The sequence below is a fragment of the Podarcis melisellensis genome (genome assembly GCF_964234715.1).
Source record: "Podarcis melisellensis genome assembly, chromosome: 13".
Taxonomy (NCBI): Eukaryota; Metazoa; Chordata; class Lepidosauria; order Squamata; family Lacertidae; genus Podarcis; species Podarcis melisellensis.
Window position 1 is genome coordinate 5,537,359 of NC_138545.1, and position 18,934 is coordinate 5,556,292.

At 46.4% G+C, this 18,934-nt stretch overlaps 1 protein-coding gene across 1 annotated transcript in view; it reads right to left on the reverse strand.

Annotated features, from left to right (window-relative positions):
• LOC309355719 (polyunsaturated fatty acid lipoxygenase ALOX15B-like) overlaps positions 1-18,934 on the reverse strand; it is a 45,387-nt gene that overhangs the window by 24,507 nt on the left and 1,946 nt on the right. The window contains exons 2-3 of the mRNA XM_081886799.1: positions 4,098-4,302; positions 2,736-2,817 (exon numbers count right to left, since the gene is read on the reverse strand). Of these exons, the coding sequence (XP_081742925.1) occupies positions 2,736-2,817; positions 4,098-4,302 (287 nt within the window). The remainder of the gene's footprint in view (positions 1-2,735; positions 2,818-4,097; positions 4,303-18,934) is intronic.

Genomic DNA, 18,934 nt, shown 5'->3' on the forward strand with positions numbered 1-18,934 from the left:
CATCATGCTTTTAAACAGAGATTGTCCGGCTACTCAAACGCATGCATGCCACGTACAGTGGTACCTCGGGTGAAGTACTTAATTTGTTCTGGAGGTCCTGTTCTTAACCCGAAACTGTTCTTAACCTGAAGCACCACTTTAGCTAATGGGGCCTCCTGCTGCCGCCACGCCACCAGAGCACGATTTCTGTTCTCATCCTGAAGCAAAGTTCTTAACCTGAAGCACTATTTCTGGGTTAGCGGAGTCTGTAACCTGAAGCGTATGTAACCTGAAGCGTATGCAACCCGAGGTACCACTGAAACTGGGAAACTGAGGCAAAGCAACTGCTTATATGCATTTCTGAAAGCCTGGGGCCACTCCGCCCTCCCAACGCGATTGGCTGTCTAAACTTCCAAACTGCGAATCATGACTCAGAGTTCAAGGGCCAATGGCAGAGACCCAAATCCTGAAACGTTCTGTGATTGGATATCACGTAGCGAATCAGAACACAGGAGCTCAGAATCCTTAGTCCAGACTCAAGCTCAGGCCACTGAATACATAACAGGAGTGCAGAACGAATTGCTTGATGGTGGGCACAACGGCTGTTTGAAGGAAGGCAGGATTTGGCCCGTTGTCAGGCCCCATCTGCACTCTGCGATCAAAGCGCTGGGATGTCATTTTGTACTGTCATGGCTCCCCCCCCCAAGGAATCCTGGGAACTGTGGCTGCTTAAGGATCTTGAAAGTTGTTAGGAGACCCCTGTCCATAGCTGTCAACTTACAGATTTGAAAATAAGGGATCAGCAGCCAAAATAAGGGATCAACAATTACTTTGATAAAATACATATTTTGTTGAATGCAAATGGCTTTAGAAACCTATTAGGTTCATAAATTACCATATAGCATTCAACACAAAAAACAGCAACAATTTGTTATTGACAAAGGACAGCTGGACATAGAAAGGGCCCGATTAACTTCAGTAGCTTATTTAAGGGGCATCATCAATAAGGGACAGCAGCGGGACATGGAGCTGGAATAAGGGACTGTCCCGCCAAATAAGGGATGCTTGACAGCTATGCCCCTGTCTGTTCCCATCACAGAGCTGCAATTCCTAGAGTTGCCTGGGAAAAGGGATTGACCGTTAAGCCGCTCTGGGAATCGTTGTTCCGTGAGGAGGACAAAGAGGGCTGTGGGAGTGTGTGTGGCAGCAAATCTACTCTACAAAGGCACACCCACTTTTGCCTCTGGTCCCGCCCACCACATGTACCTACAAGGTCGGCTTACCACTTCGATTGACAGAACTGGCACCGCTACAGGTGCCACACAATACCTGTTTTCTGCATTTGTAAGAACTAGGTCCTTTCGTGTTGTAGCACCTACACTTTGGAACTCATGAGATCAAACAGGCACCTTCGCTTTACTCTTTCCGGTGCCTGCTAAAAATGTTCTTATTTAGACAAGGCTGTGGGTTAAACCACAGAGCCTAGGGCTTGCCGATCAGAAAGTCAGTGGTTCGAATCCCTGCAACGGGGTGAGCTCCCGTTGCTCGGTCCCTGCTCCTGCCAACCTAGCAGTTCAAAAGCACGTCAAAGTGCAAGTAGATAAACAGGTACCGCTCCGGCGGGAAGGTAAACGGCGTTTCCGTGCGCTGCTCTGGGTCGCCAGAAGCGGCTTAGTCATGCTGGCCACATGACCCGGAAGCTGTACACCGGCTCCCTCAGCCAATAAAGTGAGATGAGCGCCGCAACCCCAGAGTCGATTACGACTGGACCTAATGGTCAGGGGTCCCTTTACCTTTACTTTACCGACAGATAACTTTAATCTGTTTTAGTATTTTAACTTTTGTATGTGTTACAGTAGGGTTGTAAATCTTGGTTTTATTGCCTTATCTTTTTGTATGCCATTTTGAGGTTGGTTTGTTTTTTTTACAATCAAGAGGTGTATAATTTTTATGAAAGAAAGGAAAGGAAAAAGTGGCTGCCGTAAGTTTTCCCAGAAGCGAATGTGGCCTTCAGGTTTGACCGTGTTCTCCATGCCTGATGTGAGGACACTTCTGGGTAGTTAGATTTCAAACACTATGATAGCAAAATTAACACATGTGATGAAGATACCCGGATATTAGGGCCAGTGCTTAAGGCAGAAGATTACCTCCTGCAAAACAAGAACAGCAACAACCATTGCTGCTCCTCCACCTGTTGAGGAATGAAGGTAGGTAATAATAATAATAATAATAATAATAATAATAATAATAATAATAATAATAATTTTTATTTATACCCTGCCCTCCCCAGCCAAGGGCGGGCTCAGGGCGGCTAACAAGCAATAATAAAAACAAGTTGCATGAATACAACTTAAAAACAAGATTAAAATACAACATTAAAATATTAAAGTGCAGCCTCATCACAGGAGGAGAAAGGAAAAAGAAAGAGGGGGAGGGGATCAAACTGGCTCCAAGCCAAAGGCCAGGCGGAACAACTCTGTCTTACAGGCCCTGCGGAAAGAAATCAGATCCTGCAGGGCCCTGGTCTCATGAGGCAGAGCGTTCCACCAGGCCGGGGCCAGTGTTGAAAAGGCCCTGGCTCTGGTTGAAGCTAATCTAACTTCCTTAGGGCCCGGGCCAATAGGGTGTTGCTATTTATGGACCTTGAGGCTCTCCGTGGGGCATACCGGGAGAGGCGGTCCCGTAGGTACGAGGGTCCTAGGTAGGCTGTCCTAGGTAGGTAGGTAAGTCTCTCTGTACATTTGTTCTCTACTCACCCATATTTTGTATGACTCAGCACCAGTTCCTCACGGCGGTGCCTCCGCTGGAGATAATGAGTGTCGTCTGCTGGAGTTTTGGCTGTACACAAAAGGAAGAAAAAAGTCAAGTGGTTTTTACACTTTCCCTGGCTTTCCCCAATTTTTCACATTTCTCCACTTTTTACACATCCTTACGGATGTGGGAGATAGGCAGTCAAATCTAACAATGTACGTTCTTGCTAGTTAGCGTGTGAAAGGGTTAAGACCATAGAGCTGTATTGCTGCCGACTCAGACCATAGAAATGTAATTGGCAGAGAAGGCTCTGTGTGATGTCATTTCCCCTCCTCTCCTGGGAGGGAAGAAGCAGAGGCGTACAGTCGTACCCTGGCTCCCAAACGCCTTGGGAGTCGAACATTTCGGCTCCCGAACGATCGGAAACTGGAAGTGAGTGTTCCAGTTTTCAAACGTTCTTTTGGAAGCCGAACATCCGATGGAGCTTCTGCGGCTTCCAATTGGCTGCAGGAACTTCCTGCAGCCAATCAGAAGCCGCACTTTGGAAGTCAAATGTTTCGGAACTCAAACGGACCTCCAGAACGGATTCTGTTTGACTTCTGAGGTACGTCTGTATTTCTCTCTCTCCAACCAGCCATGATAGTGGACTTCTGCTCAAAGCATCACAAACATGCCTGAGGCTCTTTTTGCTGTAAATACAAGTATTTTAACTGTGTTAGTCTTTCACTGCTGTTGCTGCTAAGGACAAATGCTTGACTGTGAGTAAACTATACATTTTATAAACTTAGTTTCCAGTCTGTAGCCTGTTTCTTTGATAAACAGGGGGGGAAAAGGGGGAGATCAGCCTATCTCTATGCTTTTAATTAAACTGCTTAAAATGAGATTTAGACCCTGCTGAGAGGGCTTTCTCTTGTGAAAGAGTCTGCAAAAAGCCCTGTCCTTTGAAAAAGGCTTGCGGCCGCATTTTCCCTCTGTCTCAACCCACGCACATGGGTCTGAAGAGGGATCAAATGTAGTTAATATATTCCCTCACCTACCCAATAAAAGCCATAAACGAATGCAGGAAGAGTCTAATGGGACGGCAACAAACAGCTGAGCTGGCCCTGTCAATCACAGCTCTGCATCCTGCTATGAGGTCTTCAGCAGGAGGTAAAAACGAGATAAATGCATCTGATTTAAATGAGGATTTTTTGGGGGGGCGGGTTGTCTGCAAAAATAAAGCGAGCAAGCAAACATACAAAGTCTCATTCTGAATTTCAAATCTCGTTTCAGGACGAATCATTGATGTCATTATGGGATGGGAGCTTGCCTCTCCAGCAAGTGCCAGGATGTTTTTTTGGGGGGGCAGCGGAGTGAGGAATACTCACCTGCTCCTTCTCTGAAGGACTTGGTGCAGTAACCCTCTATCCACTGGTAACAGGGGAAGCGATAGACCTCGCCGTGCGGAGATGTCACTTCGACAGAATTGCAGTACCAGCTGTTCTCAGGGAAGAAGGAGTAAGGGTCCTTGTGCAGGTGGATCAGCAGGATCGGTCCCAGGTCATGGTCACAAAAGACTTCGTGCTCCTCCACCTGTTGAGGGAGGAAGGGAGGAAAGGAGGAAAGGAGGAAGGGAGGAGGAGGAGGAGGAGGAGGAGGAGGAGGAGGAGGAGGAGGAAGAAGAAGAAGAAGAAGAAGAAGAAGAAGAAGAAGAAGAAGAAGAAGAAGAAGAAGAAGAGGAAGAAGGAAGGAAGGAAGGAAGGAAGGAAGGAAGGAAGGAAGGAAGGAAGGAAGGAAGGAAGGAAGGAAGGATTATTTCAGTTCTGGTCCAAACTTGGGATGGATTCTGCCACAAAATGTGATTGCAAAACTCACACCAAACGCCAAGTTGCAGCACTAACGGACAGGCTGCGATTGCAAATAACAGGCTGATTGCAATTGCAGATTGGTTGGCCACTGTGAGAACAGGATAGTAATAATAAATAAAACAACAATAACAACAATAGTATCCCAACAGAATATTAAAAACACGAGAAAACATCGAACATTAAAAACTAAACAGGGCTGCCTTCAAATGTCTTCTAAAAGTCAGGTAGTTGTTTATTTCCTTGACGTCTGATGGGGGGGGTGTGTTCCACAGGACAGGTGCCACCACCGAGAAGGCCCTCTCCCTGGTTCACTGTAACCTGACTTCTCGCAGGGAGGGAACCGCCAGAAGGCCCTCGGAGCTGGACCTCAGTGTCCGGGCAGAACAATGGGGGTGGAGGGTCATCGGGTCTAAGCTCCTGCAATGCAGGAATTGCAACTAAATACCGTATTTTTTGCACCATAACACTCACTTTTTTCCTCCTAAAAAGTAAGGGGAAATGTCTGTGCGTGTTATGGAGGGAATGCCTACGGGTGGCATGCCTACGGATTTTCCTCCTCTAAAAACTACATGCGTGTTATGGTCGGGTGCGTGTTATAGAGCGAAAAGTACGGTAACTTGTACGCCCACAGCATAAGACGCCTTGAAGATTGGAAAATTTTGGGTGGAAAGCTATGAAAATGCAACCTCCGTATATGTTTTCTCCAAAGCGAGGAACGTGCAGCTGGTTCCCCGCTGCTTACTCTGCTTCCACACAACGCAGAACGCTTAGGGTGACACACTCTTTAACTCCTTCTTTAAACGGAGTCTTGCATAACCAAAACAAATAAACAGTAATAAAAGATCTACTTAGCGTCGGCAATACCAGGCAGGGCATATAATGATGTAATCGTAACTGCTAGAGCATTTGCAAAGCGAAGCAGGGCTTCAAACTGAATTGGGGGGGGGCGTTTTGTGTTGAGATTCCTGCGTCGCCGGGGGTTGGACTAGATGACCCCGGGGTCCCTTCCAACAATTCTAGGATTCTAAGAGTTATGGCACCCGAATCCTAAATCATGGCACCCGTATTTCTCTAGGCAACACAGGGATAAATTCTTGCATGTCCAAATCTAAAACGTAAGAGATTACAGTCCTGCCACACTCAATAAAAATGTTCAAGGTTCCCCTGAGACCAGTAGTTCTTATACCACACGGAAATGTTCAAGTTTTGTACTGTTTTCCACTGTTGGGCAGTGGAAATCCTGTCAGCCGCCAGCTTCCATGTTCCTTGGAACAGTTTTGGGGTCAACATTCCTGGCTGGTGTCCTTGTTTTTTGTCCAAGGGAGCCCTCAGATTCCTCCGTTAACAATATAAAACAGATCCCTGTGTGCCTTTGTTGATGTTGTTTAGCCGTTTAGTCATGTCCGCCTCTTCGTGACCCCCTGGACCAGAGCACGCCAGGCACTCCTGTCTTCCACTGCCTCCCGCAGTTTGGTCAAACTCATGCTGGTAGCTTCGAGAACACTGTCCCACCATCTCGTCCTCCGTCGTCCCCTTCTCCTTGGGCCCTCCATCTTTCCCAACATCAGGTCTTTTCCAGGAGAGCAGAAAAATGGGGGAGTAGATAAGGAAGCCTAACAAAGCCCTGATTTTGACTGCTTTGACAACAACAACGCACTTTTGGGGGCAGTGGGAGCTGTTTTGCTCCTGCCTTGAGTCTGGCCCATTGGCTAACCCAGCACCGGCGTCCTTCGCAATCCTAGTCCAGGACAGGCCTTGCCGCGCGGCCGTGAGTCAACTTGGAGTTGCTGCTGAGGATTAGCTTTCGCTTGACAGTAGCCGGAAAGCGACGCCTTCCCGTCACGTTCCTTCAGATTCCAGGCCAGACTGTACTTGCCACTGGAATGGCACGTGGGTCGAAGCACATGCGAGAGAGAGAAACTCCAGTGTGCTGGCTTCTGGCTGCCCATCACGGAAGCAGGTGACAGGGTGGATCGATAAAGGCAACTGAACAATGAGAGGCGCCACTATTGTTTTTTAACAGGGTTCTTCTGCCAATTAGGCTGGAATCCAACAGGCCCTGCATTCCCAGAATGGATCAATTCACCTCTTTAATTTCTTCCTGTTGCGAGGCAGTGTGGTTTGAGGGTGTGTGTGACAAAATGGGCCTTCCTGAGGTTGATTACAATCCAGACGTGGGTGGCGCTGCGGTCTAAACCACTGAGCCTCTTGGGCTTGCCGATTGGAAGGTCGGCGGTTTGAATCCCTGCGACGGGGTTAGCTCCCGTTGCTCCGTCCCAGCTCCTGCCAACCTAGCAGTTCGAAAGCACACCAGTGCAAGTAGATAAATAGGTACCACTGCGGCAGGAAGGTAAACAGTGTTTCTGTGCACTCTGGTTTCTGCCACGGTGTCCCGTTGCTCCAGAAGCGGTTTAGTCCTGCTGGCCACATGACCCGGAAAGCTGTTTGCGGACAAACACCGGTTCCCTCGGCCTGAAAGCGAGATGAGCGCCGCAACCCCATAGTTGCCTTTGGCTGGACTTAACCGTCCAGGAGTCCTTTACCTTTACCTACCTTACGATCCAGATCAATTGTACACATAAACAGATCAGGACCACAATGCCTCAAGGACCGCCTCTTCCCATATGAACCTACCCGCACCCTGAGATCATCTTCCAAGACCCTCCTTCCTGTGCCTCCTCTAGAGGTCCGGAGGGTGGCAACATGAGAACGGGGCCTTCTCTGCAGTGGCTCCCCGTCTGTGGAATGCTCTGTGGAATGCTTTTTAACCAGGCCTTTGGTTGATCTTATTGACATCCCTTTTAGAATGTGACTCTTTTGGGGTTTTTTTTTTAAAAAATGAGTTATTGTTTTTGATTTGATTTTATATGTTGTGGTCTTGTTTGTGAACCGCCCTGAGACCTCTGGGTATAGGGCGGTGTATAAATTGAATAAGTAATAATAATAAATAATCAGTCACTTAAAGCGCATCCCACACAGCCCAGCCCACAAAAAAGGAATTTCGCACGCAGAGGTACAGTTCCCAGCAATTAATAAACTACGTTTCCCAGGATTCTTTGCCGGGGAGTCATGTGCAGGTGGCGCTGTGGGTAAAAGCCTCAGTGCCTAGGACTTGCCGATCGAAAGGTCGGCAGTTCGAATCCCTGCGGCGGGGTGTGCTCCCGCTGCTCGGTCCCAGCGCCTGCCAACCTAGCAGTTTGAAAGCACCTCCAGGTGCAAGTAGATAAATAGGGACCGCTTACCAGCGGGAAGGTAGACGGCGTTTCTGTGTGCAGCTCTGGCTCACCAGAGCAGCGATGTCACACTGGCCATGTGACCCGGAAGTGTCTCCGGACAGCGCTGGCCCCTGGCCTCTTGAGTGAGATGGGCGCACAACCCCAGAGTCTGTCAAGACTGGCCCGTACGGGCAGGGGTACCTTTACCATGTGCATTAAATTTATCTTGACCTTGTGATTACGGTGGAACATCTCAAGAGTAGTATACCAAAGGTTTTGGAGAAGGTCCAGGGATTTGGCCAGGTAGCTGCTTTTAAGCTATATGAAAACAAAACTAAAGTTTTGGTGAAAAACGTGACAGAACAATATAAAAAGGACTTACAACAAACTACGGGCTTATGTATAGAGAAAAAAAGTCAAATATTTAGGTGTTTGGTTGACAGCTAAGAATATTAATATTTTTAAAGATAACTACATAGAGATAAAGAGAAATGTAGAGATTTGGGGAAGGATGAACCTATCATTATGGGGAAGAATATCAGTTATAAAAATGAATGTATTGCCAAGAATGCTGTTTTTATTCTCATCAATACCTGTGGTTAGTGGAGCTGGACGCTTCCAAGAATGGCAAAAAGATATTACAAGATTTATCTGGCAGGGGAAGAAACCAAGAATAAAATATAAATTGCTAACAGGTGTTAAGGAAAGAGGGGGCTTCGCCTTGCCAGATTTAAAACTATATTATGAGGCATCTTGTCTCCGCTGGCTCCAGGAATGGATATTATTGGAAAATGTAGATGTTTTAGATTTGGAAGGACATGATAATAGATTTGGATGGCATGCATATTTATGGTATAAAAAAGCAAAAGCACATAAAGGTTTTCAGAATAATCTAGTAAGGAAATCAATTTCCTTTACTAGAACAGAAAACACCATGGTGGCTTCCCCCAATTGAAGCAATATCTCCGAAAAAAGTAAATATGAGAAATGAATGGGTGACTTATATAGAGCTGTTAATTGAATTAAAACATCAGGTGAAACTGAAGGATTTTGGAGAGATAAGGCATTTATTAATTGTATCACCAATTAAATGAGACTTTTAAGACAGATACAAAGAAAGGATTCAGTTGTGAAGCCTCAAGATTAGAAAAAGATGTTAGAAAATAATGTAAAATTTCTGTTGAAAATGTATACATTAATTTTAGAATGGCACACAAAGGATGAACAGGTTAAATCAGTAATGATACATTGCGCGAGAGATTTGGGACATAATATTCAATTAACCGCTTGGGGAAAGTTATGGAAAACGCATTTAATTTTTTCGGCGTGTTATACCTTGAAAGAAAACTATATGAAAATGTTGTATAGATGGTATCTGACATCTACTAAATCAGCAAAAATGCATAGGACAAGTACAAATATTTGTTGGAAATGTAAAGAACAAGAAGGCAACTTTCATCATATGTGGTGGACATGTAATAAAAGCCTTCTGGGAAACGATGTATAATGAAATGGGGGAAAAATGTTTAAAATAGCTTTTATAATTAAACCTGAAGCTTTTTTAAAAGGGATTCTAGGTATAAAGATCCCAAAGAGCAGAAAAGACTTTTCATGCATGCAACGATGACGGCATGGATGCTTTTAGCCCAAAGATAGAAAGAAGACGAAGTCTATATATAGGAGAGGAAGGGCAAATCAAATTGCTGGAATATGCCAAAATGGCAAAAAGACTGGAAAGCTCAGAAACCAAGAGGACAAAAGTTTCAAAAAAGAATGGGAAAGATGTACAATGTATTTGAGAGACCACTGCAAAAAAATGAAAACAATTGCAGGTTTTGAATAACACTTGCAGGGATGCGGGTGGCGCTGTGGTCTAAACCACTGAGCCTCTTGGGCTTGCTGATCGGAAGATTGGTGGTTCGAATCCCTGTGACAGGGTGAGCTCCCGTTGCTCGGTCCCAGCTCCTGCCAACCTAGCAGTTCAAGAGCACACCACTGCAAGTAGATAAATAGGTACCGCTGCGGCGGGAAGGTAAACAGCATTCCCATGCGCTCTGGTTTCCGTCACTGTGTCCCGTTGCGCTAAAAGCAGTTTAGTCCTGCTGGCCACATGACCCGGAAAGCTGTCTGCGGACAAACACTGGCTCCCTCGGCCTGAAAGCAAGATGAGCGCCGCAACCCCATAGTCGCCGTTGACTGGACTTAACCGTCCAGGGGTCCTTAACCTTTAGGTTTTATAATGTAACGACAATACAGACAGATTTAAAATATAGAGGATGAAATAATACGCCGTTGAAAACGATGACAGTAGGGTCCGTGGAGGGGATGGAGGAAAGCCGGGAGACTCAGGGGAATCTCAAAAATTTGAGTATACTATTGTTTTAATTTGATATCTGTAAAACCAATTTATGATCTTCCATTGTCTCCCGAGGCAGACGGGTGCCAACCAGTGAACAAACGGTTACACAGCCTAATCCAAGTTCACCTCAGTTCTCTGCTCCCGCCTTAAAGCAATTATTGTGAACCAGTTAAGAGTAGTATGCAGATTACCGAATTAAGGCTGGGGACAGCCACTCCTGCCATTAGGTAGATTGAGGCAGCTGAATCAGGCAGGCAATAGTGCGCACCAAATTCTTTAGATATTCAAGTTGTGTTGTTGTGATTTTGCAGAGGTGCTTTTTGGGATTTTTGGCCTCAGTTGTCATTATAAGTTGGTTGGCCTGGGACAAAGCTGTCAACTTACAGATTTGAAAATAAGGGACCAGCAGCCTCGAAAATAAGGGTTCAGCAGCCAAAATAAGGGATTTTCAGAGCACAGGTATGTTCAACTTCTGAGCCCCTCCGAGCCAGAGGCAGAAAGCCCAGCCAGCAGCCAAACGAAGCCTCGAGCGGTGGTTCCCACAGCGCAGCAACCCAGCAAAGGGGATGCCGCAAGGAAAACCACTGTCGCCTCTCCGCTGGGAAGCGCTGAGCAAAGGCGAGTCCCCAGGCAACGCGGCCATTTTGATCGGCACAAGGCATGCAATCTCCACCCCCCAGTCGTTCTTAAGACTCCTTACTGGGTGAGAAACGCAGCCAAGCAACACAGTTGGAGCCTCCCTCCTCCATGGCTGGCAGGAAGGGAGGGAGGGAGAGGAGCTGCTTCCGTTGAAATTTAAGGGACATTCTTTAAGGGACATCATCAATAAGGGACAGCAGCGGGATACGGCGCTGGGATAAGGGACTTTCCCGCCAAATAAGGGACAGTTGACAGCTATGGCCTGGGATAGCCTCTAATGCAGCTTGGCTTGGTGTGTTTGTGTGTGCTGCAGAGGTGGAGATTTTGGTAGCGCAAGTCCCCATTTGCTGGTGTGCCTCAGGCAGAAAATTATCTTGGGCCACCAACCCATAGACTGGAAAGATCCATCTTCCACCCACTTTCCTGCTGTGAAATTGTGTGTGTGTGTGGTCTCGAGCCTTAAATTTATTTCAGGCAGAGCTACCTACCTCACAGGGTTGTTGTGGTGGCAAAATGGAGGGGAGGGAGGGAAGAAAATCCACACATAAGGCCTGGAGCCTCCTTGGCAGAAGCTCAATATATAAAAAAACTCCAGTAAGTGGAATCGTAGAATTCCATTTAACTCAGTACTGTCTACACGGACTGGCAGCAGTTTTCCAAGACCTCAAACAGGGAGCTCTCCCAGCCTTGCCAGGAGATCACAGAATCCTAGAGTTGGAAGGGACCACAAGGGTCATCTAGTCCAACCCTCTGCAAAGCAGGAATACCATATTTTTCGCTCTATAAGACGCACCAGACCACAAGACGCACCTAGTTTTTGGAGGAGGAAAACAAGAAAAAAATATTCTGAATCTCAGAAGCCAGAAGAGCAAGAGGGATCGCTGCGCAGTGAAAGCAGCGATCCCTCTTGCTGTTCTGGCTTCTGGGATAGCTGCGCAGCCTGCATTCGCTCCATAAGACGCACACACATTTCCCCTTACTTTTTAGGAGGGAAAAAGTGAGTCTTATAGAGCAAAAAATACGGTATTTTGCCCGATAAAATTTGGAAATACCCAAGAGCAGGAGTCAGCAAACTTTTTCAGTAGGGGGCCGCTCCACTGTCCCTCAGACATTGTGGGGGGGCTGGGCTATATTTGGGGGGGAATGAATGCATTTCTATGCCCCACAAATAACCCAGAGATGCATTTTAAATAAAAGGACACATTCTATTCATGCAAAAATATGCTGGTTTCTGGACTGTCTGCGGGCCGGATTTAGAAGGCAATTGGGCCGCATCCGGCCCCTGGGCCTTAGTTTGCCTACCCCTGCCGAAGAGACATGCAAGCAAATGTAGATGTGGAATGAATATTCCACTACAGAATCCTGCTGAAATATCTTCCTGGTTCGCAGTCCCTCAACACCCAAACTTCCCTGACCTGTTTACAGCACACAGCCCTTCCCACGCTTCTGTGACATACTTCTCGAAATTATATCCACTTCCTTCGTGGCAATCGTGCTCCATTAACATTCTGCGATGGCAGCTGGAATGTTGGTGAGCATTCCGTGGTACCACCGGAGTTCATTCATTCCGCCCACAGCGGCCACACACACACACACAGATTTACTGCTCGGCCACGAGACCTGACTTTGCTCAACACGCCTTGGCTATCTCGTGTACATCAAGCTCTTTGCATGGCAGGGGAAGAGATCAAAGATCTCCAGGTATTCATGTGATTTAGTCCGTAACGCATTAAGATGTGTGCCCTGATTGCACCCTCGCCAAGCCAGTTCCCATCAATGTGACAGGCAGGGAAGCAACACTGACTCAGAGAAAATTGGTGGCCTCAGATCACCAGTCCAAGGGCTGTCAAATTAGCTCTGGTCTGTACCAGAAAGCTCGTGATGTCCGCCGTAGCAGAAGCAGAAGAAATGCTATTTCCGCCTCCCCCCATAATCCGTAAAACGTAATAAAGTTTTCAAATAAAAAAGTCCATGCGCCCATAAATAAACCAGACTCTCTCGCGTTGTTGTTGACGCTGGGGCACCTATCTCCAGATCTGTAATGCTGCAGCAAGACAAAGCATAAAATCAGGTGGGTTTTTTGTTGCGATTCCTGCTTTGTGGGTGGGGTCAGACTAGATGACACATGGGGACCCCTCCGACTCTACAGGCCTGCGATTCTATAAGATGAGCCTGCTGCTGGATCAGGGAAATGGCACCCACCTAGTCCAGCGTCTTGTTCTCCCAGTGGCCAACCAGATGCCCATTATGGGAAACCAGCTAGCAGGATTCAAACGCAAGAGCAGCCATCATGGCTAAGAGCCATTCATAGACTTACCCAGGGCTGGATTTAGGTTTGACGAGGCCCTAAGCTACTGAAGGTAATGGGGCCCTTTATATGTCCAGCTGTCCTTTGTCAACAACAAATTTTCCCTGGTTTTTGTGTTGAATATATGCTATATGGTCCTTTGGGACGCCGGTGGTGCTGTGGGTTAAACCACGGAGCCTAGGACTTGCCGATCAGAAGGTCGGCAGTTCGAATCCCCGCGACAGGGTGAGCTCCCATTGCTCAGTCCCTGCTCCTGCCAACCTAGCAGTTCAAAAGCACGTCAAAGTGCAAGTAGATAAATAGGTACCACTCCAGTGGGAAGGTAAACGGTGTTTCCGTGCGCTGCTCTGGTTTCGCTAGAAGCAGCTTAGTCCTGCTGGCCACATGACCCAGAAGCTGTACGCCGGCTCACTTGGCCAATAAAGCGAGATGAGTGCTGCAACCCCAGAGTCGGTCACGACTGGACCTAATGGTCAGGGGTCCCTTTACTTTTACCTATATGGTCATTTATGGACCTCATAGGTATCTAAAGCCATTTGTGCATGCAGAATGTAGGCATTCTATATACAGAAAGGAGCAAACCGGTGATATTTTAGGGAGCAGGCTAGCAGGTGGGGCCCATGACGTACATCTTAGAAGTCTACACAACACAAAACACTGTTGCTATATGCAGGTTTTTTTTATTTGCTTTGTATCTTATATTTTGGAAATGTGCATCCAGTTATCTTTTCCCTTTAAATTTTTTTGGGGGGCCCAAGAGTGTGGGCCCCTAAGCTATAGTTTGTTTAGCTTATACCTAAATACAGCACTGGACTTGCCCTTTGTGGATTTATCTAACTCTCTTTTCAAGCAGTCCAAATTCCATAGTTAAAACATGCACTGAAAGAAGATTCAGACCTGAATCTCCTAACATTCAGCTTCGTTGATGTTACGAGAAAGGCAGAAAAACTCTTCTCTCTCTTTCTGCTTGCTCCATGCCAAGCTCAGTTAAAAAACTTCTAATTACCGTATTTTTCGCTCTATAAGACTCACCAGACCACAAGATGCATCTAGTTTTTGGAGGAGGAAAACAAGAAAAAAAATATTCTGAATCCCAGAAGCCAGAACAGCAAGAGGGATCACTGTGCAGCGAAAGCAGCAAATCCCTCTTGCTGTTCTGGCTTCTGGGATAGCTGCGCAGCCTGCATTCGCTCCATCAGACGCACACACATTTCCCCTTACTTTTTAGGAGGGAAAATTGAGTCTTATAGAGCAAAAAATACGGTATTTGCATCTCTCTTCCCCGTCACGCACCCATGCATAGACAGTTTAAAACAAGCGGTGTGATTCGTGTATTCCCTGGGAGCCTCTTTCAGATTTCCGTAGCTGAACTTTGCAACAGCAGCAACCCAAAGTGCAATGTTGCGTCAGCTGAAAGATGAGAGTAATCAGATATGTGAATCTTCGTGCACGTGGGCGTAAGGAAGGGGAAAAAGGAGAATGGAAGCGGGTGTCAAAGACCGGCTGCAAGGAGGACAGGCTGTGACAATTCAATTAAGGGCTTAGAATGCGTGCCAAATTAAACTCAGCATTTCCCCAAAACAGTAATTGGCGGATAACCCAACCAGCGACGCTGAGTCAATTAGCGCCTGCATTGAGACAGACAGGAAACCTTTGCAATGCCTTCAGCATGCCCTTGAAGAATGCAGCCATTTCCCCTTCTCTTTTCGTGAAGGAAATGGACAGGAATGTACAAAGGCAGTTGACAGGATCCCCCTTTCGGTTTTGAGTTGAGCATTTTGGTTTTGAGTTGTCCAGAATGCAAACATGAGAATCACGGCGATTCTGTAGCTGCAATTCCCGCATTGCAGTTGTCCAACTCTACAATGCCTAAGATTCTGCGAGTTTCTGCCTTAAAAGAAAATGTGATGAAAATGATGTATAGATCAGTGTTTCCCAACCGGTGTTCCGCAGCACACTAGTGTGCCGCGAGACGTTGCCTGGTGTGCCGTGGGAGGGAGGCGGGCGAGGCGGGCGGCGAGCACACGCGGGGCGGCGAGCGAGCTCCCTCCCACATCCCATCGCCGCTCGCTTCGGCCGGCCTACTGGGCTGTCGCAGGCGGAAGGCCTGCGCATGTGCGAGGTTTTCGCGCCTTCGGGATTCCCTTCACGCCTTCCTCCTCCCGGGTCCTTGAGAGCATGGGAAGCGGCAGCATGAGACCGGCGTTGAGACAAAAACGCAAAGTTCCATTCAGGGCTCCCCTTTTGCCTCGTCGTCTCACAGTTTGGAAGATAGCAGCTCTCCAAATTAATAGTCCTCTTAGAATAGGCGGGGCCTGAGCGTTCCACCAATTTAGGCCTCCTGCCGGGATGTGATATGGCTCCACCTTCCTCAAGGTGGTTCTGCTTTTAAATATTTTCCACCCTGTCACCATGAGGACTAGCGACTTCTTTTCGTAAAATATAAAATCGCTGCTCCTTGCTCTCGTGAGACTGTGTGTTTTAATTCGAAAAGGGTGTTCCGTGTACATTTGTGCGAGCTGTGCTGTTTATTTACTATTTCATAATAAAGTAATTATAAAATACTTTCTTTGTGTTTATTTGATTCCTATTAAAGAGAGTTACTTTATATATAGTCAATATAGGCACAGAGTTAATTTTTTAAACATTTTCTAATGGTGGTGTGCCTCGAGATTTTTTTCATGAAACAAGTGTGCCTTTGCCCAAAAAAGGTTGGGAAACACTGGTATAGATGGTATATTACAGCCATTAAATTAGCTAAAATGTATAAAGTTAGTAATAAATGTTGGAAATGTAAAGAAAAAGAAGGAACATTTTATCATATGTGGTGGGAATGTAAAAAAGTGAAAAGCTTCTGGGAAATGATATATAATGAGATGAAAAAATGTTGAAATACACATTTATAAAGAAACCAGAAGCATTTTTACTGGGCATTGAAGGAAGTGATATAAATAGAAAAGAATGTAAGCTGTTTTTATATGCAACAACAGCAGCAAGAATATTATTGGCACAAAAATGGAAGCAAGAAGAATTACCGACGAAAGAAGAATGGAGGATGAAATTAGTGGACTATGCAGAATTAGATAAACTAACAGGAAGGATTCGAAATCGGCGGGACCAGAAATTCACAGAAGACTGGTGTAAATATACAGACTATTTGAAAAGTAATTGTGATGATCAGACTACGTTTGTAGGTTTGCAAGAAGTTTTGTGAGGTGAATTATTGGAACTATTGCAAAAATGGATAAAGGGGAGGATGGTTAGTTAAGATAATTAAAGGCAATATGAATTTAAGAAATGCATAAGAAGTGGTTAAAACGGTGGATCATCAGAGGTGCCGATGGAAGTCCAAAAAAGACTATAATAATAATAATTTATTATTTATACCCCGCCCATCTGGCTGGGTTTCCCCAGCCACTCTGGGCGGCTTCCAAAAGAATATTAAAATACTGTGATACATCAATTTTGCATCAAGATTGTATAAGTGGTGAAGTTTTGTGGTATGTATTATAATTTATATGTTAAAATTAATAAAAATTTTATATATATATATATATATTTTCTGTGAGTTTCAAATGTGAACTTCAGTTCTGTTTCCAGAGCTCTCCAACACCTCTCCTTTTTCCTTCACCCATCCCATTGGAAACAAAGGCCAATCAGGTTAGACTTCCAAAAAACATATCCAACTACCAGAAGGATTTCTGAAGAGCCATCATCAGTAAATACTCTGAGATTGGGCTGTATCCAACTAAGTCCTACTCGGAGTAAAGGTAAAGGGACCCCTGACCATTAGGTCCACTCGTGGCCGACTCTGGGGTTGTGGCGCTCATCTCGCTTTCCTGGCCGAGGGAGCCGGCATACAGCTTCCGGGTCATGTGGCCAGCAGGACTAAGCCGCTTCTGGCGAACCAGAGCAGCGCACGGAAACGCCATTTACCTTCCCGCCGGAGCGGTACCTATTTATCTACTTGCACTTTGACGTGCTTTTGAACTGCTAGTTTCGCAGGAGCAGGGACCGAGCAATGGGAGCTCACTCCATCGCGGGGATTCGAACTGCCGACCTCCTGATCGGCAAGTCCTAGGCTCTGTGGTTTAACCCACAGCGCCACCCGCGTCCCTCCTACTCAGAGTAGATCCGATGAAACTAAGTGGCCCCGGTTAGTCATGTCCATTGATTTCCATCTCATACTCTCGGTAGGACTAACATTTGATACAACCTATTATTACCCTACAATTATTTCTGATGGCCATTATTATGGAAGGGTTATAAGAGGATTAGACAAACCCATGGAAGAGACAGTAATCGATGTCTGCCAGGATGCTAGACTAGATGGGCCTGATCCAGATGGACTCTGTTGTTGTTAAAATTCATATACTGTTCTTCATTCAAAGATCTCAGGGGAGTTCAGAAGACAAAAAGCACAAAATAAACAGCTGAAACAGAACAAAACAATAATCCCAGTTTCTTATGTTACCTACCAATTGCCAGGAGTGGAGAGGTGATTTTTAATAATATAATTTTAAACTAGACATAGCCAAATGCCTGTGGAACAGCTTAAAATCGGAAGTCAATAAACACGGGAGTGTTGGGTTGCATGCGTGCTATGCCTTTAAAGCCCATTCGAAGCCCATTCTTTCTCTCAAAGGATTCTGGGCCCTGTAGTTTATGGTCCAGCTCTCCCTTCCATACATCACTACTGGGAAAACCATAGCTTTAACTATGCCAACAAAGGTCCGTATAGTAAAAGCCCCGTAGTGATGTATGGAAGTGAGAGCTGGACCATAAAGAAGGCTGATCGCCGATGAATGGATGCTTTTGAATTATGGTGCTGGAGGAGACTCTTGAGAGTCCCATGGATTGCAAGAAGATCAAACCTCTCCATTCTGAAGGAAATCAGCCCTGAGTGCTCACTAGAAGGACAGATCCTGAAGCTGAGACTCCAAGACTTTGGCCACCTCATGAGAAGAGAAGACTCCCTGGAAAAGACCCTGATGTTGGGAAAGATGGAGGGCACAAGGAGAAGGGGATGACGGAGGACGAGATGGTGGGACAGTGTTCTCGAAGCTACCAGCATGAGTTTGACCAAACAGCGGGAGGCAGTGGAAGACAGGAGGGCCTGGCGTGCTCTGGTCCAGGGGGTCACGAAGAGTCGGACATGACTAAACGACTAAACAACAACAACAGTTAAGCAAGGCTTCCTCTACTGACTGAGCTATGGAAGGGTAGGACACAGCACTCAATCGCAGAGAGCGTGTGATTTGCATCTGGAAGGCCCCCTGCCCACCACTACCACCTCTAGCATCAAGCAACAGGTCCTGTGGAAGATCTCTCTCTCGGGCCACGATCCGGACAGCCGCCACCAGTCTGAGGAGTCAGTAGCTTGGTGTGATCTAAGGCAACTTGCCATGTGCCTTTGAGTCACTTCTTACAGTCATCAAATCGCCAGGGAGCGAGAAGTAATCGAGTGACGCACCTGCCAATATGCAGACTAACCAAGTTTCTAGACTTCAGTGAGTTACTGAGTTCATTTCTGCAACATTGGGCCAGCTCCTTACATTCAGGTCCCACATCCTGTTCTCACAGTGGCCAACCAGATGGTGCCTCTTCTCCGAAGCCCCCAAGCAGGACCTGAGGTTCAAGAGCAGTCTGCTCTTCTGGCTTGCGATTCCCAGCGAGGGATATTCAGAGGCAAACTGCCGCGGGCGGCAGAGTTAGACTTACCCTTTGTCAATGCAGCTCAACCTTGCTCTCACGCCCTCTTAGCAGACCCTTGTCCTGTGCCCTGTCTGAGCATACAATCCAGTTGAGCAGATGATATCGCCCATGGCTAGTTGCA